At 37.1% G+C, this 22,789-nt stretch overlaps 1 protein-coding gene across 1 annotated transcript in view; it reads right to left on the minus strand.

Annotated features, from left to right (window-relative positions):
• Positions 1–22,789, minus strand: part of CACNA2D3 (calcium voltage-gated channel auxiliary subunit alpha2delta 3) — a 487,274-nt gene that overhangs the window by 335,332 nt on the left and 129,153 nt on the right. The window contains exon 4 of the mRNA XM_009284485.2: positions 6,316–6,375. Within this exon, the coding sequence (XP_009282760.1) occupies positions 6,316–6,375 (60 nt within the window). The remainder of the gene's footprint in view (positions 1–6,315; positions 6,376–22,789) is intronic.

The following is a 22,789-nucleotide window of genomic DNA, read 5'->3' on the forward strand; positions in this document are numbered from 1 at the left end:
TCTCTGCCATGCATGCAGAGTGAAAGCGATGTGAAAGTCTTCCTCTGAAGGTTACCTTACATGTGCATCAATTCTAGAGAATACTTAACCAGTAACATCTGAATTCGCTGATGTCTCGATAGTTCCATAGTCATTTCAGTTTTCCTCTTCCCAACCTCAGCAAATAAATAGGAAAGCTAAAGTGCTCTTCACTGAAAGGGCTTATCCTTAGAGCTAAAAATCTGGAAGTCAATTCGTTGCAGTTCTGGTATTGGAGCAGTTGAGAAGTCCTTAATTTGAGCTCACAGAAATCAAAAAGAATACTACTAAACTAAGCTGAAGCTTTTTTTTTTCTTTCAGAAAAAAGTGTAGAAGTATTTTCTGAAAGAAAAAGAAATTAACAAAGGAAAAAGTAAAACCGAATAAAGACCAACAGATGCTTTTATCATTTAAATGTGTCCGTTGTGCCTTGTAGTTCACTAACTCACTAGATGCTCATGCTTCTATTCCCTTTTTCCTTCCTCTTAGCCCTCAAACTGCAGTGCAAATCTTAAGAGTTTGGGGCTTTGTTGTTGCTGTTGGTTTTTAACAACATTCAGAATTCTATGCTTACTGTCTTTCCCTGATCTCCCTTATCTTTTGATCAGTACTGAAAACTTGGAACTGTTCAGAAAACTCAGTAACAACAAGACTTCTGCAGGTCCTGGCAGCATTTCTACATCATAGACGTATCCAAATTATGCCTTCAGTTGGATGCCCATAACCATACAGAAGAACCTGTTGCAGTATCGCAAGTGTTAGAGGAACACAAAGACGAACCCCTTGAGAGCAGGTCCTGTGTGAGGCACCTCAGGAAAGAACTCCAGAGGCAGATTTTACAACTGAACGAACTATAATGTTTCCAGGGTTTCTAGCTACTTCTGCAAGAGTTGCACAGGGCCATGAAAAGTTAACAGTTTAGATTGGTGCTAGTTAAGGATCTCTCCCTCGTGCCTTCTTACAAACTACTACAGGTACACTGTCCATATCCCATTCAAATATAGCTGAGAGCACTCTGGTCTGCAAAATATTTCAAAAGAAAGTCTAAAAAGGAGTTTAGGCTGTCAGCTCTCATCTTAGGTTTCCAGGCTTGGAGTTTAGAAAGATTGATTTCTGATTTAGAAAGTAAGCAGCTTGGATAAATAATCCATGAAGCACATCAAATTTCAGATGCTGCACTGCTATTTTAAATGCACTTTTCAAAAAGTCATTTCAGTCACTGGTTCCAAGTGCTGGAAGTCCAACAGACTTCCCTTTCCATTGTGGATGTTCAGGACCCTTCAAGACCTGACTTCAGTCTTGTGGACATTATTCTAACAGGCAGAAAAATATTAATACCAACAGACTGTAAATCTAGTTACTATGTGCCTCATTCAAAATTAGTGAGATAATAAATATGCAAACAGACGTTTCTGAAATACTAACATGAAAGCAATGCACGTGTTATAATAGTTTAATAAGATTATGCAGAATAGCTATTCTCAATTATCTTTTATCCTTGTATTTTCCAGTAACTGATGTCAATGTAATTACCATCTATTTGATTAAATTTTAATTAAATACCTAAGCATTTAACAATCCATCATTATAAATTTTTGCATGGTATCATTATATTAAATAAACATTTAGGTCAGAATTTTAAGAAAAAGTAGCAGCAATTTAAGTTACGCTTTTATGTCTATATTTAAGGTCTATATCCAGCAGTTGAATTTCAAAAATACTAAAAGTCAGGTAGCTCCCCTTGAAAGACAACAATAAACTATCTAGTAATATTAACAGTTGAAAGATTAGACCCAGAAGCTACAGACTATGAACTGGACTAATTCTGTTCCCCAGCTCCCTTTTGCTATTTGTGCTTTCTCCTTAAACCTTTGAAGTCTCACCTCCTGTAGACTTTCAAAAATCATTAAATATGTATAAAAAAGTACATCGTTCACCTGTGTAAGCCACTGGAAAATCCTTAACTATCCGTCTGCTGATTTCACAAGATTTTTTCTATAGCCAACATATATACTCTAAGCGTAAGGATGAGATTTTCAAGGAAATGAAATGCAATTAGGAGTTAAGAGCCAGCAAAATCTGGCAGACAGGTACCTAACTCTGGTATAGTTTTGAAAACCTCTTCCTTAAGACTGAGCCATATGTTACAGATCTAAAAAAAATGAATAATGAAAAGCAGCCTTATACCATTATTCCTTTTTTATCCCACTAAATTAACTTTAAGAGTACTCTAAAAGAAAATAATCCTTTCCTAAAAACTATTTGATCCATCATCTTCTAGTCTTGTGACATAAAACTGAAATAAGGTCAACCATCTTAAAGTATTGGCACTTGAGCCTCTCCTATCTTATACAGAAAGTGAAACTGCAACAATCCGAGAAGAAAACAACTAGTAATTCAGGTGACATCAACTATGCACTAGCCTTGATTCTATTAAAAAGAAATAATCTTGCTTTTTTATTATCACATCACACACACACAGAGAAAACTCAGCTGGAATGCAAGGTGAGTGAACTAATGAACTTAATTAACACACAGAAAATAAAAGAACTACCCTGCAAATGTGCGTGCATAATGAAACCATTCTGCAAATGAACCAGTAGTCACAACGAAATTTTGTATGACTCCCTCCTGTCATTGGGGTCAGAGGTTTGAAGACTGGATAGGAACCAAGCATTATAAATCTTTATTGATCCTAAAATTATTTTTTTTAAAAAGTTTGTAAGAAACAAAGTGCAAGTTACTTTTACTGCTCCATTGATAAGTCCAGCATCAGTTCCACTGCTGAGCATCCACCTACCTCCGGAGGTTATTGAAAACCAGAAATAACACAACGCTATAATAGATCTTATCCTCACTCTGTTCAGATGGTAACAATACTCTCTGCATTTCTATCCTAAGAGCTCAGATACAATCACATAAATAGTATGATACTGTAGAGGCCTCAGGTGCCAACACAGACCACATGACTGCAGTTTAAGCATGCTTTACCACCTCTCTAGTAACTGCGTAAGAGCAGCTGGGTGTCACACTGGCATATTTTTACACAACAAAATCTGTCCAGTTTCTAGTGGTTTGAGGAGATGTGGTGGGAGGAGAAAGCCTCTAAACCTCTGTGGTTGTATCAGCTGCATATGCAACAAATTCTTAGGTATATGACAGCTCCCGGGAAGAGTTTTCCACTTCACAGCTTCTTCCAGGGATCTGAACACAAACTCCACCACAGTGTTTCCGTGAATCATAACAAGGCAGTTTATATCTTAGGAAACACATACCCAAGCACAAAGGAAGTAAATGATCAGGAGGCCAAATTTCAGTTAACAACAATGACAATAAATGATTTGAAATGTCTTTTTAATAGATCTCCTCCCAACAGAAGATGTTACCTTCTTTTTAATCTTTTCCCAAAAATTTTTCTCTGGCAAGTAATTAGGTCAACAAAACCAAAAGATGGTTGTAGAAGCACTTCAAAACCTGTAACATCCAATACTCTCGCTGGGTCTGTGCTTGGCAGTTGGCCCCTATATTGTTTTTTTCATGGTGTTAAAGCCACAAAATCAGAAGGAATTACTTCATTTTAAACAGAGGCAAGCACAGAGACAGTGTCCCGTATAAAGCAAGATGAGCAATCCTTTAAGACTATAGAAATATTGTGACAAGGCAACTTGCTGTAGCAATACAAATGGTAATTTATCTTACATCTCCAAATACATTATTAGGCATGATTAAAGATAGTAATTTCACTTCACAACAATTTGAAAAGAGTCTTTAATAACACAGAATAACTTGAAACCATACCCACCAGGTGAGAAAATCCTGGATTGGCTTAAAGGTTCAAGTATAAGTAACATTTAGAAGGTCATTTCCTCTAACTTGCTAAAGCTGCAGCTCCTGGTTCACATCCCTAACGGAAAAAAGAATCTCCCAAAGCCCAAATACTGCAATCTTTAAAGTCAGCTCTCACCGATCCTTAGTTTGGCCGTTACTCAAACATGCAATATATAATGCTGTTGAGTTAAGCATCATATCACCCATTTTGATTTATTTCTTTCAATTCACTGGGAATTTTATTTATGTTTATAACTACAAGGCTTTTATTGGTGGTGCCAATAGATTCAGTCCAGGGATAGATAGTTGAGTGCTTAGACCATTATACAGCATTACAGTATATCGATTAGAATACCTATAGAATAACTAAGGACAAAACTGATAGTGTTACCAAGAAAAATGCCCGGAAGGGATCAAGTCTAGCTTAACCCAACAATATAGTTTCAGCATTGCTGAAGAGAATACCAGCAGTCTAAAATATGAATTCTTCCAGTTATTATTTTCTTTAAATTGGTGTTTTGTCACAGTCAATAAAAATATTAATAGAATTTTATTTCTCCCTTATATCATTTTTATGTACTGACTCAATATTATCTATACTGTCCTCAAGACATAGAAGGTGACGTTGGACCAATAAAAAGCACGAAAGCACTTTCTTTATGTGCTTTCTGAATTTCCAGAATAGCTGAGCACAAAAAGGCAGACTGGTGCTGTATCACATACCACCAATTCAAAGCATTTAATCCTGTCTTCCACAGGTCGGCCAACGCAATACAAATGCCAGAAAAATTCCTCTTTGATAGCAGAATTATATACACTGTGTATTACATAAGCTGCCTGTCCCCCTCCACTTGAATGTACACCATCAAATCATTCTGGCCATTATTTTATATTGAGCAGATGGTATTATGAGATTTTTGATAAAGAACAACAATCACCCAGCAAGGGTTGCAAAGGGGTCGCTGAAACCAAGATTAACAATTGATTAGCTTTAATGGACCGTGACAGTAATAAACAACAGAGCTCTACACAAAGATTTGATTGTCCTGTTAATGCTGCTGACACAAATGGCTTTTAACTGGCTTCCTGAAAGTGTTAATATCTTCAAAGCCTCAGCAAATGAAGGACTTTGTCAAAGTGAGAACTATCCTGCAGTGAAGAAGCACTTACTGTAGACCTCTAAAAAAGTCTTCTGTAAAGTGTGTTTCTGATTTATTCAGACAACAGCTCCTATTTCTCCAAGGCTTAAAGTTCAAAAAACCAAAATGCAGCACAGCTCTGCAAGGCTGGAATGTAATAGAACTCTAAAGCATTTGAATACAGAAGCCAGCATTCATTGAATACAACAAAAATATGAATTATCACTTTCAAGGTGCTCATTTTACCCTTGCTCCAACATGGGCTGACAGATCTCAGTATCACAGCCTTCTAAACTCAATTTTTTATCCTTAGCTCTGAAAAGTTCACTCCATTTTTTTCCTTTCTGCACAGAAATCAGTAATTTGCATCATATTTTCATTAAAATAAAATGTTTTGTGATTACTGGAAGTAACCATGGTAAAATCTGAAAATAGAACTTACAGACCTGTGTGGTTCTTCGATACATGTATGGGAAAAAGTCTATGGAAAAAGTCTCTGTTTCCCTTAATGCTTAAGCTCAAAATTTAAATGGACATATGGCAAATATTCACCAAAGGTTTTAAAATTAAAACTAGATAGCTAGAGACAAAGTAAACAAAACACCACCTTACATGGCATTCAAGAAACCAGGATATAGGAATTCATTAAAGGTAAGGAGGTATTTACTCATTTAAGTATTAACACTTTCTATTAAACTTTCCATTTTAGCTTAGAGTACTCGGTTTCTGAATTAACCTGTTTTTTTAATTATGTGTCTTATTTAAGCAAAGGTTTTTCTTTTAAACATTTTTAACTGTGAGCTGCCACAGTGCTTCTCCCTCCCATGTTATTCCTGAAGGCAACATTTTGAGACAGTAATGGTATGGCTCTAAGGGCTTCTAGGTAAGAGCAAAAATGGTGTCTGCTCTAGACTCAGATCCAAACATAAACCATTTGCACAAATCAAGGTCATGCTAATCCCATCCCTGTGGGTCCCATCCCATCTGCAAATTCAACTCTCTATAGAACAATTCCTTGCCAATACACTGCAACGATGAAACACGCTGCTAATTACTGTGTTTAAAAATCTTGACCTAAGCAGACGTGCAGGGAATTTAAATGAAATCTCTAAAAGAGTAAAATCCACCTGCTTGGTCTCCCAACACACAAACACTAAATGCGTAACCTGCCAAATACTGAGCCAGCCTTCATTAATTCCGTTTTCTGTAATCAGCATCCCTCTATTACTCACATGCTTGGCTTTCTACAGCAGTTCTTCCAATAAGCTATTGTATAAACCGTTATAGTATACTCTGATGATAAATATTTAAGAAAATAATTATTAATTACCTGTAAGTCAGCATCAAACTCATGTTTCAGGTAAGCATCTTCCGCAGCTTCAACAAGACGCTGAAAAAAGAAAAAAAGGTGTATTTTTGAAATAATAGATAACATCTTTAAATCCAAGTTCTTCTGCCAGTAAAACAACAGGGATTGTTTGAGAATTGTGTAATTCATTGTCACCACACGATACCTGCTATGATACTTCATAGAATAGAAATAAATTATCCAGATTTAAAAAAAAAAACACCAAAACACAAGACCAAGTTTTTTAAACGCTCAGCATCCATGATTGGCGGTACAAAACTCTCAAAACAGCTCAACTGCTAATAAATAAATTAAGAAAAAAAAAAAAGTCATTTTTTCCACTAGTGCTTAGCACCCTGCAGCTCCCATTCCAATACTGATTTTTGAAAGAACACAAAATAAAGTTGCTTTCACACTGGACCTTATTTTACATGTGGGATACCTTTTAAAATCTTTCTTAAAATTAAAATAGGAGGTATTTCCTAATAACGCACGTGATTGCAAGCAACTGAAACAAAAAGGAATTTCTAAATAACAGATCAAATATAAGAGATTAGAAAAATGGAGCTTAAGTCTGTCTACTTAGCAGATTTGAAGTGTTGTGCATACTAGCTTAACATGGTGCATAATCACAAGAAGATTTTTCTGCTATTACAGAAGTAGTATTTACTGAATGATGGCAATTCAGTAGTATTTTTTTCCTCTTAATAATATTCAGAACTCCCTGTAGTAGTTATTGTTCCTTACCACTATCATCTGAAGGAAAAAAGGGGTTGCACTAGAACACAGCTACTTGAAAAATTTAATTCATATAGGGGTTTGCTGCAGACATTCTCTTGTGAAAAGACGTTATAGCCTTTCTAAGGTTTCATTCAGGGTTCTTTATAGTTCTGAATATTTTAACTATGGAAGTAACTCTTTCTAGTTCATATTTAATCTATCTGAACATTCATATACGTACAACCCAAAATTAATCAACGAACGATATGTCACAGAATATTCAATATATTACTTTTATTTTCTTTGATCTATCAGGCACTGGTACGCATGTATATTTTCAAATATTTTGTATCATGAAGCAAGTGAGCTACAGGCTTTCATTAACAATACACAGAGCGGACAGCCGTGTACACTTTTGCTTCCCTTTTCAGAAGCGTATGCACTTCTATCAAGTCTTTGGATATAAATCAAAATGGAACCAGAATTCATATCGATTGCTATACAATTTGAACTATGACGGAAACTGAACCAAGAAAAATATTCCTGGTTGCCAATTCAGAGTAAATGGTTCAACAAAAACCTGACGGTTTAAGGCAGAGCCTCATTGGTTACAGGGAGCATTTGTGTTCACCGAGGTCTGCAAAGCAGCAGCATGTCACAGCCTTTCCTTCCGCAGCTCTGTCTCATCGCTCACCACGGGTGAGCAAAAGCCTCGCTAAACCCTCAATCCTCTGCTGGGCTTCTGCATCTTCCCTGCAGATCCCAGTGGGAAGGTTTTTCATACCTTTTTCCTTAGTGCAGCATTACAGATCTCAAAGATTTAATGAAAAACTGGAAACACTACTGATGCCTAGGTTGATACAGAAGAGCAAGAGATAGCAGATGAAGTCCGCCTTCCCAGAGCCCTGTGCTGCGTGTACATCCCTGTCATTTGACTGCTTCCACCTTTAAAAACCTTGTCCCGTGTAAACCCAGCTGGTCTTAGGAAAGCCTTTTCACCTATACTGGAATTGAACTGAAATGGTTCAAACCCCAGGCAAGTCAAACCAGAACCGAACTGAAAAATGTACCGCTCACCTTCCCACAGACACATACTTCGGTAAAAGAACCCAACAACTAACGATGTATCACAACAGGCTACGTGAGGGGAAGCCGTGAAAAAATATTTCAAATAAAACAGTTCTACGGAATTGTTCCTACTGCTCCTGTACTGTATGAATAGTAGTTAAAACAGACCTTGCCATTTGAAAGGTTATCAACATTAATTTGACCCACAATTTTTTTTGCATTTAGAATTTAAAAAGAGAAGTAGCACAAACTAACTATTCTGAGGGGGAAGCCTCACAGCAACTGAAATAGATTCTTAAACATTTGAATGTTCTCAGAAGTCTAGCACGTTAGTGACCTGCTAAGGTATTTTACAAATCTAGCCTTCATTTTTTAAGTATGAAAAAGGCATTTTATGTAAAATATAAAATAAAATAGAAGTAAAAAACTACTCTAATTCAATGCATTTCTGCAGGTGTGTACTCATTTATATTGAAACCATAGTTGCATTACTACTCTGTCCACACCTAATACAAAAGATCATGACTCTGACGAGTCTGAGGGGAAAAAAGTGAAAGAAGGGTCAAAAAAATTCTTCACGCAGAAATGAATACAGGGAAAAGAGAAACATGTTTTTCTTTCTGAGCTGAAATATTTACTTACTCACCGGAAGAAAAATTATTATAGTATTCCATGAGATACCAGTGCCTAGATATTAGTACCTAGTGGGCTAGAAAAATAATTCATGGCTTCTTATATAGTTTCTATTGATCCCAATGTGTTTCAATTACATTTTTGCCTCAGTGAAATAAATTTAAACTATGATTTATCCCTCCGTGTAAGAAATAGCTAAAGAAGCATAAGATGGGTAATAGTAGAAACATCTGGTTAAGGGGGCCAGCTCAGAAATGAGAAGTACTGATGGACACTTTATTGATTTATTCATTAAGATTTCAGTTGTTACATTTGTTCTTTAAAAAAAGTTACATACATTTCAGCAACATTCTCTACAGGAAACAGAACAACAAAAAAAGTGAACAATCTACCAACACCTATTTTTCCTTGAAGACGTGTAGACACAAATACGCACGCACACTATGTGCTTCACCCTCACAAATCTAATAAGAAAATGGTACACTGAATGTAGACAACACAAGCATATGCTGCATTTTCTTGTCGTTAACTACAGTTTGCTTTAAATATCTCAACACCATTATGAAGGAGACTGTGAGAAATCTGGGAGAGCTACAGAAAAGGTAAGCAAGTAATAAACCTAAATCCACAAAATGACATATTAGTGGAGAAATTGTATACAAATGTTTGGGGGGTTTTTTGGTGGGTTTTGGTTGGAAGTTTTTTGGTCGTTTTTTGTTGTTGGTGGTTTTTTGGTTTTGGGGGAGGGGGAAGGGTTTGTTGTTTTTTTTTAAAAGAAGTCCCCAAAGGGATGAAGCACGATGGAAGAAATTCCGTAACACTCTGGAGGCAAAAATATAAAAACCACATGTAATACTGCAACATTTTTATGTAGGCCAAAAATCCCTTTTAAAATATTTTAATGACTGAACAGTTATCTAGCAATGATTCTCAACATTAGCATGAGTAGTGATTTTAACTTAATAGTTTATAAGGACACTCAATACAAATGCCAATATATTTTCATTTCAGTAAACATGCTCTAAAATCATTGCTGTAGCAAGTAAATGAAGATGTGGTTATCCTGAAGGGAATTGTGAGTTATCTATATACATTTACAAGGAATGAATTATGAACACTGAGTGAGTGCTGTTAGAGTTACACCATTTAAGGGTCTACATTTTATGAGTATTTAGCTCTGCATGTGGAAAGGTGTTTGCATGTGCATGTACAGACAAGTCAAGGGCAGCATATAATCTTTAGCTAAAGAACAATTTTCATGTTCTATGGCACAGTTCAATTGAGGTTCCCCTGGTTAAGAAACTAATCCTTATAACTTTCCCAATACGCGCAAATATGAGAAAGATTAACCGACTTATCCAGCATATCACAATGCAGCATGGATAAAAACAGGGCATGAAGTGGGAGATGGAACAAATATCACACCCAAAAAAAACCCAAAATGGTCACCAAAACACATGTCAATGTTTGGTATTTTTAGTAGTACTAGTATCAGAGATAATATAGAGAAGGCTGAGAGAAGAAAAAGAAATGTTTGTTTCCTCTCAATAACATTAAAAAAAACCCCAAAACATTGAGCTCTCTCTGAATAGGATCATTTTCTCGACAAATGGTATTTTAATTTCCGTGAACTGATATTCCCAGATAAATTCTCATTCAAGTCAGGTTGTTATGGAGATAGCAAAGGAAAGGTGAACGAAACAGAATGGATGAGGGGAAAATAGAATCCAACAGAAAGTAAGGGGAAAACGGGCAGAAAGGTGAAAATAAATGAAGAAAATAATTTCAAGGAAAAACATCACGCAAACATCCAGAGCATAGGGTACCCGTTTTAGCTTCTGAGATCATCTTTTCTCTTTCCATGTGCCTTGTAAGGGTTTCAGTTTACTTTTCAATGATTCTTCTTCATTAGAATCCCATTTTGAAGTTAGATTAAATGCATAAGCATAACAAAGTTTGAAACAGTTTCTGAACTCCTGAACTGCAGTCACTAACCTTTATCCATAAATGCTGACTGAAGTTATGTTCCTCTCTCTCTTCAGCTATCAAATTTTGAAGAAGCACATTTATATTTCATTGTTTCCTTTCTATTTTTCTAAGATAAACCAACTGCTACACATAAAACCAGAAACACTGCTAGAAATTGCTCTTCTCCAAACCAAACTGCTACAAATTTCAAAAAAAGATAGAAGACTGCCCTACCTTAATTGTAACTAGTACCAACTAGGTACTGATATTATCTCAGTCCATAACATTAATAGTTTATATTCCATAAGATCAATATGATAAAATTTAATTTCAAAATAGCAAAAAAAATGCTATATTGTGATGTACTTAAACAGAAAATGAAAGATCTACCCTCTCAATTGTAGATGCTCCTTCTTTACTCAGTCCCAGGCTCATGCCTCACTGCTACAAAAATAACCAAGCATGTCTTCAGTTCTCTCGGTTAAAAAACCGTGAGCTTGTCAGCAGCCCTTCTACTGACATATTCTTCCCAAACTCACTAGATTCTGCCTTAACATTTCTTTCAGCACATTATGTGAATCTTGCCAGTTTGAGCTGTTACCTCCTACATTATATGAATCTTGCCAGTTTGAGCTGTTACCTCCGCGTTGTCCTGCGCAATGCAGAATTATCATTATAGGCCTATGAGAATTTCATCCAAAGTACGCCACCAATTCTGACCCTGCTCTGAGCAGTGGGATATCATAGTCATTAAAAAAAAGTGCAGATAAACCTGTAGGAGGCTCTTATATCCTAGCATCTGAATGCATTCAACCAACAGCAAAAAATAGCCCTGAACCCTAACACACTTTCTCATCGTTTTCCCGTGGCATCAGATCTGTTTGAGGTTCACCTCCTATACAAACTTTGTATATGTCTCCAAGGTTGATTTGAGATGTGTTTTGGAAATAATAATTAAAAGCCATTCTTATTAAAAAATGGCAAAAAGTCTAAACCCAAGAAAATGCTATGAATATACTGCACTGAAAGTTTGTCTTGAAAAACAACAATATGTAGGAAAAAAAACCCAGGAATTTATGTAACTTTAAAAGCCTGTCTCCCAGAGTCCTACGTATGGAATTGTAACAGGGATTTCTATCTTAATCAAATGTAAACAAACTTTGTCAATAAAGACAGCAGGTAGCAAAACAAAGGAAAACTAATCCGTGTTTTTAAGAGCTTATTTCTTTCATATTTTGTAGCAAGTTTTCTGGTACATCACCAAGCAAAAACCAGCAGTATTCTGTATATGGAAAATACTTACAACTACCAATAGTTACCCTTCTTCAGGTGCAATACTCGGTGCAATTTTAATAACCTTACTATTGATTTGAACATCTAATTTCCAATCAAAATTTATAATTGAGCTGAGAACATGCCAAAGATATTTCCTAAAGTGCAGCCAGATAACTATTTAAAACATAGTTCAGCAGTTGAGTATATTCCTGGGAGAGAAAACAGAACTTGTGTTTCAATCATCAGAGCAATTTTCTTCACTGGCTTCTTCGTGAGAAGCCTATGCTGTGCATGTGGGAGCACTCAGTAATAGATTACCAAACTTTAAAAACATTACCCAGGTACCTTCCTATGACTTCCCCATTTTGGGGTTCATTTCAGAAGTGAAAAAGGGATTTCCTTTCCCAGAAACCTGTAAAGCTGCAGGTGCTTTGAAAACTTCTGAAAAGGTTGGGCTGTTTTGAGAAAGAACAAGATTTATTAGCATTAAGTGAGCTTAGGTAATATCCTGGCATGGGTGGTAATTCTGCTGCAAGTCCTCCTTACTTCTGAGTTCTGGGGTTTGCTTCTTTCACAGTTCATTTAGTGGAGAAGTGAAAGAAGCCAACAGAGAATATTTGATGTTGTTCATCAGTATCCCTATTACTTTCTATGCTTGAAAACAGTATCATATAACATGGCAATGAATGCACCGATGTGCAAACAGGCCTCTCAGCCTCACTATTTTATTGCAAATAGCTCTGCAGATGTTTGCCGTAACCAATGGAAAAGCAGTGTAGATATCAGAGAGTGATGCTGACCTTGGAGGAATACTTGCTACCATCAGAAACACATGAGTTTTTAGACAGGCCAATGACAACAGACTTGCAATTTGGCTGTTTTTATCCTTGAGAGTGGGGGGGGGGGGGGGGGGGGAACACGACGACGACACACACAGTTTTTTCAGAAAGCCCAGCAGCATATTTTATTTCCCATTCTGTTCTCCTCAGCTACGAGGTATTTTCTAGGAAATTCTATCACTAAAATTGCTGTTGCTGTGGCTAAGATGCACTGAAAATTATTTAGCTCCTCTTCTCTTGATATTAGAGTGCCTAGTGCTTCTAGCCTGAGACAGCTTGCAACTAATGCCATACAAAAAAATGACTGCTCTATGACTACTATCAAATTCCACTACAACAACTCACTAGACAATGCTCAGTCACAGTAAGTGCTGCATCAAAGCACAAATTATAAATAAAAGGTAAAAATAAATTAAGAGCCTAGCAATTATTGTAAGTAACTTCAATTATCCACTTATATTCATTCAAGACTGGCAGATTTTCAGGTTGATCGTTGTTAGAGTGCTAGCTGGTTTTTTGAAGCAACGTAAAGAGTTCAGCTTGGCAAAGAGCTGGACAAACAGAAATGAAACTGTAAATGGATTAAAGTACGTGAAACTCGCACATTGCATAACAGCGGCTAAGACAATCCTGGAGTAATTAGACGCATTTCTAACTTAACTAGGTCAACACTATGTTTAGTTATGGCATCTGGAGATTGCCATGGCATGGAAGACAGACTGCAGATGAAGAAGGTAACACATTTGTCTTGTACTGAGTTGTGCTGTGCTCGAGGCTGTGCAAAGCCAATATATCAGGTACAAAATATGCAGATTATCAAATCTGCTCCTACCATGTTATTATGTCTACCACAGAGCAGAAAGGAATGATGTGCTAAATGAGGTTTTATTCCATACTTTTAATTCCATATGTCCCAGCCATCGAGGAATCAGTTCAACTGCAGACACAACTTAAAGCTGTTTCAGGGCTATTTAAAATGTGATTTGCCTGCCTGGGGTACAGCAGCAAGCAGCTCCTTCAGCTACCTCTCCTACCTCAGGGCCAACGGGAAGGTTCTTCAGCATTTCACACCAATCATGTATTCATCCAAGGTTGGGTAATTCTCTGGAAATACCTTTACGCGTCTTTTTAATTCCTCTTGCAACAGGGCAACACAATTTGTAAAGTTTTGCTTTCAATGAATACTTTGCAACTGGTATGTTGCCCTCTTCCACATAAATTTAAAAAGCTATTTACAATGTTACTTTGTAAAACACTTTCCAAAATCAAGGGAAGCTGGCCTGTATATGCGTCTAAATATCCACCTGTGTACACATACATTTATATATATTTATTCAATACTAACCTGTAAGTATCATTATGATCCTTATTCCTGTCCCCTGTACTGAAATCACCAGATTAAAACATCTGATTTATTAATCTTTTTCACACATTTAAGCTACCACAGGTCACACTCTTTACCCGACTGTCACAATCACTATCCTGTTTGGATAACGCCAGACTGTCTTTCTGCATTTGAATAGTGAGGACTTACACAATGTCTGAGCAAAAATAGTTTGCCCTCAGCTCCAACAGCTCTCAACACCATTGCTGTATGCTTGCAGATATTGCTGAAGAAATATTTGGGATAACTGTTTTCATGCAAGTCCATTTAACGCAAAATTCTCCATTGGCAGGATTTATCTCACCTAACCTCAGCGATTTCAAAGTTAATCATCTCTCTACACAAGTTAACTAAATATCCTTCATACGTAGAGACAGAAAACTCCAAAGGTGCTGCTTGTCCCATTCTAAAATAGCTCCTAAGATACCGGGAAGAACTTTGGAGCTTTTCCTTCATTACATGTTTAAGTTTATACAAATGAAGTTAAGGGAGATGAATCCCATGCCGTATGTGCAACATAAATGAGCTAAAGAGAAATGGAGATATTCCCATGCTCACTCAATAGAGGAAAGGAGTCTTGAGGCAACACTTTGTCCTGACAGCAGTCCTGGGACTAGTCGAGGTGTTTCTGTTCTGTTTACATTTAGAAGCACCAAGTGAAACCAATTGTCTTTGCTTTGTTCCCTCCCTCAGCTTTTTCCTCACCTCTGCACTAAGGCTCAATCCCCCAAGTTAATTCAAATTCAGCTTGCAATTTGTGGTCCAGTTCAACAAAATCAGCTATGATATACTGTCCTTCTTCCAGTTTCCAACCAGATTACTATCACACAACAACAGCAAAAAAACCTCAAGATTTATTACTCAAAACAAAGGTCAGTTCCAGAGTTTGCAGGGACTTATTTCCGCTGCCTAGCCCAGCACTCAATCATAAGACACTGAGCCTTGTCTTCGCTTTCAAACCAAGCCATGAAAACAGTAGGTATTACTCTCTCTCAAGTGAAGTCAATTAGACCATTTTTTTTTTTACTTCCCACAGGGTCAGGATTTCAGTTACCAATAGATTAAATTAAAGGGAAACTTAAAAAAAAAAAAAAAAAAAAAAAAAAAAAAAAAAAAAAAAAAAAAAAAAAAAAAAAAAAAAAAAAAAAAAAAAAAAAAAAAAAAAAAAAAAAAAAAAAAAAAAAAAAAAAAAAAAAAAAAAAAAAAAAAAAAAAAAAAAAAAAAAAAAAAAAAAAAAAAAAAAAAAAAAAAAAAAAAAAAAAAAAAAAAAAAAAAAAAAAAAAAAAAAAGGAAAAATCAAACTCCGAGTTTTCTACTAAAACCTTCCCTACTCCCTATTACAAGTGGTATTCTCCAAGCTAGATATTGAGGCAAGTAGAGTATTATTGCAAAGATGTGAAGAAAGAAGTACTTCATGAAGTAAGGGGGTGGTGTCTCTTCAATACATGGAGCCAGTTTAAAATGGGGGCACAGTGAAGATACTGTAGCAAATATTCCATCTCTCACAAGAACTGTCCTGAGAATTTAAACAAATCAGTATTAGCATTGTTATATTTCTATAATTTTCTAAAAAAGAAAGCCACATTACACTAAAAAGTTCAAACAGTATTACGGATACAAAGCCAAACTAAGCTAGGAAATGCCAGAATGAGGTTGCCTCTAACTTCAATCCCTAGTATTATCGCATCATTTTGTCCATACAATTTTGCTTGGTTAGAACACTGAAAAATACCATCTAAGACCGTTGCAGTCCTCACTAACAGAGTGATGGCAGTTGGTATCCATTTCTACATGTATCAGTAATGGATTTTGCAAGCATTCACCCAAATCTTAGAAATCCAGCGCTACACCTCAGGTTATACAGGTAAAGATTCTTTGGCCCACTTCAATGCTGCAGTGTACCCAATTCTGCCTTCAAACATAACCACGGCTTACTCCTGTTCCTTTCCTATCTGAGCACAGCCCTAGACCTACTCCTATTTCTTTCCTATCCCTCTCGCCACATCCTGAGCTCATTAAGCTCATATTGCCTGTCCCAAAATCCAATGCTAAGGTTTTTCATACTACCCTCCACCTCTTCTCTAGCACCTACCAATTATTCTTCCTCCTTCTTCATATCAGCCTTGGCATCCACACTGCCAAACATGTTCATGACCAGTCTTTTCCAGGCCCCTACCAACACCTCATTTCTCACTCTGCCAACCTCTATTTCCAATTTTCCCTATTCCCTGTACAATCTCATTGACCCCACTGAGGATATCTTGTACCATTTGTATTTCTAAATCCCAGCACAGTCCAATCCTGTTCCCCTTGTCTCCTTAAAACCATCTCAGTATTCTCCATTCTCTGTTCTTCTTGTGCCAGTACCTTCCTTAGCCTCTCCTAAACCCATCAACAGACTCCCTTAGCCGCTGACCCTTCCATTTTCCAGTGCCCTAACATGAACACAGAGAGAGAGATGAGACAAGAAATCTCTCTCCTGGGCCTAGAAGGCACATGGACGCACTGACAGTGCCTCAGGAGAGAAAGACTGTTTCCCCTGCCTGCTGCTGGCTCAAGCCATAAGAGACTAATGGTGCAATTGCAGGAAAGTCTTGTTCAACCATGTACCGAAAAATCACAGTGCAAAGAATTTTCAAAGATTTCACTTACAGACAGTTTTGCTCTGATAGGTTTCTAATGGCCATATGCCTCTATGTGCAGAGTTTCCAAATGATACCAACTTGATCCAGCTGGAACAGATTTTCAAAAAAACCTTGTTTCAAGGCCACATCCCTGCCAATTTCAAGAGTTGGTTCCCAAGCATAGGAGTGCTATAAAGTCTTAAAAATAATACTGATGTTCTTTTCTTTAAGAGGGTAAACCAATGAGCGTTCCCCTAGTTTCTTTCTTGGAAACAGCTGAAGTTCAAAGACAAAATTCAAAGCTTTTTTGGTCTCCTGGACCATACTTTATCATCCTGAAGACTTGATTGCTGTTGAAGATACTGGAATTAATTACAAAAGCAACTTTCAGACTAAGTGATAATTTAGTCTTTTCATAATTTTGTATGTTCTGGCAGGTCTGGTAAGAAAAAAGGCTACATTGAAACTCTCTGGTCACACATTTATCTAGGTGATTAATCCTGGGATCTTACGTCCACACTTAGTAACTAGACATTGGTTCCACGTGCCTAGAAGGATTTTCTGGTACACTATGAATTAATGCTGAAGTTACAGAATAATATACAGACATCACTTTTCCAAAATCATGCTTATATATAGGTTTGTAAGTCTGTATATAGGTACAGACTCCATCCCATCTATTCAATTTTTTTTTTTAAATAAATCTTTCTGTAATAATTTTCATTATTTTTTGCTCTATCTCAAGAACAATATTAAACTGTCCTTGTAATTAAAGGAACATTTGCAAATTCCCAAACCCAAAGGAAACGCTACATTGCATAGTCAAAACATCTGCTTTACTTTGTAAAGGTAATGAGTTCAAATCCATTGAGTGTTTTGTTTTTTATTAAGAAAAGTCTTGTAACTTGTATTCTCCTAGTAACAAAAAGATTGCTATACTTTCACCTCTTAATCAGTTTTTATCAACTGAAATGTTCAGCATTTAATTATCGTATGTAGGTTTATTTGGAAAACAAAGAAAAATATGCAACACAGCACCTCATTTCCATTAAGTTTGACACACCTCTAGATTTTGCTATGACCTAGGGAACTCATTTTATAGAATACTCCCATTTTTCCTAATAATTTCTCCTCTTGACTCTCAAAGTACTTCTAAAACACACTCGGGGAGCAGTATCAGTCTTCACATAGCTAACCAACAGCTGCAGGTTCAAAAAGTGACAACCGAAGACTGCAACCAAGCCGACAAAAACTCATACCTTATGTTTGCAGAGGCAGTGAGTAAATTATAATAATAGTTTTCCACTTATTTTGGATTATAGGAGAATAGTCAACCCCCCCATGCTGCTGGCAAGGCTTCCTCTATTGGCTGAACGACTCCCTCACCCACTGCCACAGACTCTTCAGCTGTATGGTTCATCTACAACCAGCAAGTGCGCTCCAACCTTCAAAGTCCTAACAAGGACAAAACCACCAAGGTCATTAATGTTGCTACAGGCAGTTTTAACTCCCAGTCAACTCTGATCCCGAGAAACACATGCAAAACACGTTTTTTCCTAACAAACCATGAAGCCCTAGAGACCTGTAACTGCTGATGCTTCTTACCTTCTCTGTTCTTCCAATCTAAAACCCACACACTAGCGTAGCAGAATCACAAAAATGAGACAGGCAAAGGGGAAAGGAAAGATCTAAGCTAGCTCTCTGGTTCCATAAGGAGGCAGATTTCCCTTTTGTTAAATCCTTATTCCATGAAGCTGCCTATGCTTTGCAGGCTGAAGCCTCTGTGAACACCTTGACTTTGTACGCACCAATAAATCTATACCTGGCGCTGGCAATCATAGAATCATAGAATCATTAAGGTTGGAAAAGCCCTCTAAGATCACCGAGCCCAACCGTCAACCCAACACCACCATGCCCACTAAACCATCTCCCTAAGTGCTGCATCTACACGTCTTTTAAATACTTCCAGGGATGGTGACTCAACCACTTCCCTGGGCAGCCTGTTCCAATGTTTCACCACTCTTTCAGTAAAGAAATTTTTCCTCATGTCCACTCTAAACCTCCCCTGGAGCAACTTGAGGCCATTTCCTCTTGTCCTATCACTAGTTACTTGGGAGAAGAGACCGACACCCACCTCGCTACAACCTCCTTTCAGGTAGTTGTAGGGAGCGATGAGGTCTCCCCTCAGACTCCTTTTCTCCAGGCTAAACAACCCCAGTTCCCTCAGCCGCTCCTCATAAGACTTGTTCTTCAGACCCTTCACCAGCTTCGTTGCCCTTCTCTGGACACACTCCAGCACCTCAACGTCCTTGTAGTGAGGGGCCTAAAACTGAACACAGTATTCGAGGTGCAATAGCATGGACAAAGCCAGGTATGAGAATGGGTGACAGTTCCTCCAGCTCAGGGTTTGTGGGGTGATAGCAGGAGACTGCCTTAAGCAAACACGTAGGGCCAGCCTTAGACGTTACCTTCATGTAACCCCACTGACACCAGTGAAAGGGGTTTATGACAGACCTGTTATATTTGTGCAATGTTAGATTCTGAATTTTCTCATTCATTGGTTATTAAATCTGTTGGGCAATCTCTCTTAAAGACTTATGTATTAGGCTTGGCTTTTAAATAGTCTTTCATGCTCTTCTAGCAGTTACAACCCATTCCAGAGTAATAAACTGAATAAAGTGACTTGCAGTATCTGTCATGAAAAATATGCAACACTATTGAAATGAAGATTAAATGAAATATATTTTCTACAACAAAAACATTGTAATTATTGTTTTTTCTACACCAGTATACAAAGATGAGTCAAACATGCTCAGTAAGTAGGCTTTCTTCACAGACCCTTGAAAAAATAACCACCAAAAAAATTAAGAACGCTTCTGTGTAACACTAAAATGGTTCAGAATGAGTCCTCACCAACTGGATTTTTTCCTATTTCTGATACATAGTTTATATGGACTGTGTCATGTAAGACCTCAATTATATAAGTAGCAATAAATAGTAATAAAAATTACAAAAAAAGACAGAGCAATGACTTCGTGCATCAGAAAATTTTTCAGTGGCCTACTGTAACTACTGGTAGAAGATCTGAAATAAGAATTGACTGAAAAGCCATAGGAGAAAGATTCAGTGTGATTATAGAGAGAGTATACAGAGGTAGTACATATATAATAAACATAAATATTTATAAAAGAAATTACAGCTCAGTTTACACCCTTCTTTCCACGGTTCTGTACAATCTTCAATTGCTTACGAGCAAATTTGCCTACCACACTTTTGAATTCAAAGTATTACGCTGGTAAGTTCTCCTAAAATTTCTGAGTTAAGAGTGAGGAGAACTAAATAACATAAGGTCATAACAAATGTTGTCACGTTACTAACTTTCACAAGCTTTCTAGACTACTCGGATATTTCCTGGACTAACTAGAAGAAACCCTCGCTTTAGCACAGGTCTGACAGAGCCCTACCAAGCAGCCCATCCTCTCCGCACAACCTGCTTGCCCAGAGAGCAGACAGGCATCTTTTCAGCGTTTTACTCTCTGAGAGGAGGTTCCAGTACAATGTTACCTGAGTGCAGAGGGTTTTTCCAAGTTTTGCTCTTCCTTGGCCAGTTCTTAAAGACACAGGTTTTTTTGCATTCGAAGCCCACCCATGGTCACTGAGTCACAGCAGGGCTGCTGCAAGCGGTCTGGAAGGAGCAGGGTTTGATGCAGACACTGTGCCACTGGGTGAGGGACAACAGAGCTGACCGGGGCCTCGATCAGGCAGCCAGTGATACAGGTATGAGCCCTCAGCTGTGACCGCTACACAGATGTGGTGTGTACAGTTATTTATGATATCACTGCCCTGAACTCTCCCCAAAAACGTGCTGCAAGTTTTACCCATAACCATGAAGACAATAATAGTTTCATATCAAATTTTGGTTACTTTCTAGTCAATGGTTTAATATATAGTATTTTAGCCTTTTAAGGGTCCGTATAGATATGAATAAAGGCAGTTAAATATAATTGCAAGGTTTCTAAAATTAATAAAATCTTTTTGCCTGATACCCTCTCCAATCATTAAAAAAAACCTCAGAAGAACTACTATTTAAAATACAAAATATATAGCCAAATTTTTTGCAGGTCTTTAGCAAAGGCTATCATTTATCATCAGATACTTTTTTTTTTTACACTAATTTGTAAGGAAACAAACTGTGCTTTTCTGGGATCTACCTGAACACTTGGAAAGGAAAATCAACTACTGTACCATAAATTTTTATGTAAGTGGATTATTTCTATATATTTCATCGTGTTGCTTGATGAACACAGCAACCTACTGATCCAATTTGCCAGATCCTAATAACATCTCCAAAACCTGAAATACTTAAAGCACATACTGAATCTGAAACATAAGTAGTTCTTGCTCGTTAGCAGTCCACTTGTGAAGTGCTCTTTCCCCATCACTGCTGTCATCCAAGCCTTGTTATTTAACATTCCTTTTTCAAAATAAAATATTACTATAGCTATGTCACCCTTAAACTTTCAAATATAGGGTTTTTTCCCTCTATGTCTATTTAACAATTAATTTTTAGTATCTAGTGTAGCTAGGAATAAATTATGGTTACCATACATAACATTTTCTAGACAGCACAGAATTTTGGGGACAAAGACTGCCACCTTTTGGCAATAGTCTATAACAGAAAAATGCCCGTTTTCTTATGAAAATTAATACTGTTCTAGTAAACATTTTTACCTTATTATTTTAGCAACTTATATCCAGCAAACAAACTGAAGAACAAAACATAGGGTTCAACTGAAGCCAATCTGAAAAAACCCTACCTTTGGCATTACTATATACAAGGTTTCTCAGCATAAATCAGAGGAATTAGAGCTAGGGTTTTTTTCCTGGAGGACGCTATGAGTAGATAGCCCTGGCACACAATGTTGACTAACACAGGAAAACTCATTTGTTTAAACATAAAAAGATGAAGGCAGGCACATATGAATTCTTTCATGCACAATTTTCTTTTCCATGCAGCACTGATTTAACCTTTGAGTAGGTCTGCTCTATGCATTAGGTCAGAAGACCTTAAGAAAAATGATTAAATAATTAACAATTACATCATAATACAAATAATAAATTGCCACCCCTAACTCTGGTATTTCCCACATTTTTTTGTGCTTGACCTTAGAAACAATGATTTTCATTTGGTTTTTTGAGTGATTTTTTTTTTTTTTAATAGATGAAATAAAAAAGGGGTAAAACCCAACTTCCATCATACAGCACAACAGTTACACTGGCATGGTTTCAACAGAAAGACCTTTACATCTGGTAATGTATCTGATGGAAAAAACCATCACGGATGGTTGAGTCACCAATCCTTGGAGACATTTAAAAGACATGTAGATGTGGCGCTTAGGGACATGGTTTAGTGGTGGACTTGGTAGTGTTAACAGTTGTATTCAATGATCTTAAGGGTCTTCTCCAACCAAAATGATTCTATGATTCTACATCGGTATTTTGCCATTGGAGCAAAGTAACTGTAACAGGAAAAGACTGGGCCAGCATCAGAAAAGGAAAGGACAAAAGGGATTCCCTAGTTTATGGATTTCCTAGTCATTTGCTGATGGGAGAAGAATGATCAGGAGTTACGCTGCATTCTCACTAGAATTGTTCCATCGTACTTAAGGATGTGTACATGAATGTACAGATGTACCCTGAAATGACATTAGTACCACAGCTATGCATACCCTTATTGCCAAAGAATCATAGAATCATAGAATCATTGAGGTTGGAAAAGACCTCAAAAAAAAACATCTACATGTCTTTTAAATACCTCCAGGGATGGGGACTCCACCACTTCCCTGGGCAGCCTGTTCCAATGTTTCACCACTCTTTCAGTAAAGAAATTTTTCCTTACATCCAATCTAAACCTCCCCTGGCGCAACTTGAGGCCATTTCCTCTC

Source organism: Aptenodytes forsteri, unplaced genomic scaffold, assembly GCF_000699145.1.
Source record: "Aptenodytes forsteri isolate BGI_AS27 unplaced genomic scaffold, ASM69914v1 Scaffold53, whole genome shotgun sequence".
Taxonomy (NCBI): domain Eukaryota; kingdom Metazoa; phylum Chordata; class Aves; order Sphenisciformes; family Spheniscidae; genus Aptenodytes; species Aptenodytes forsteri.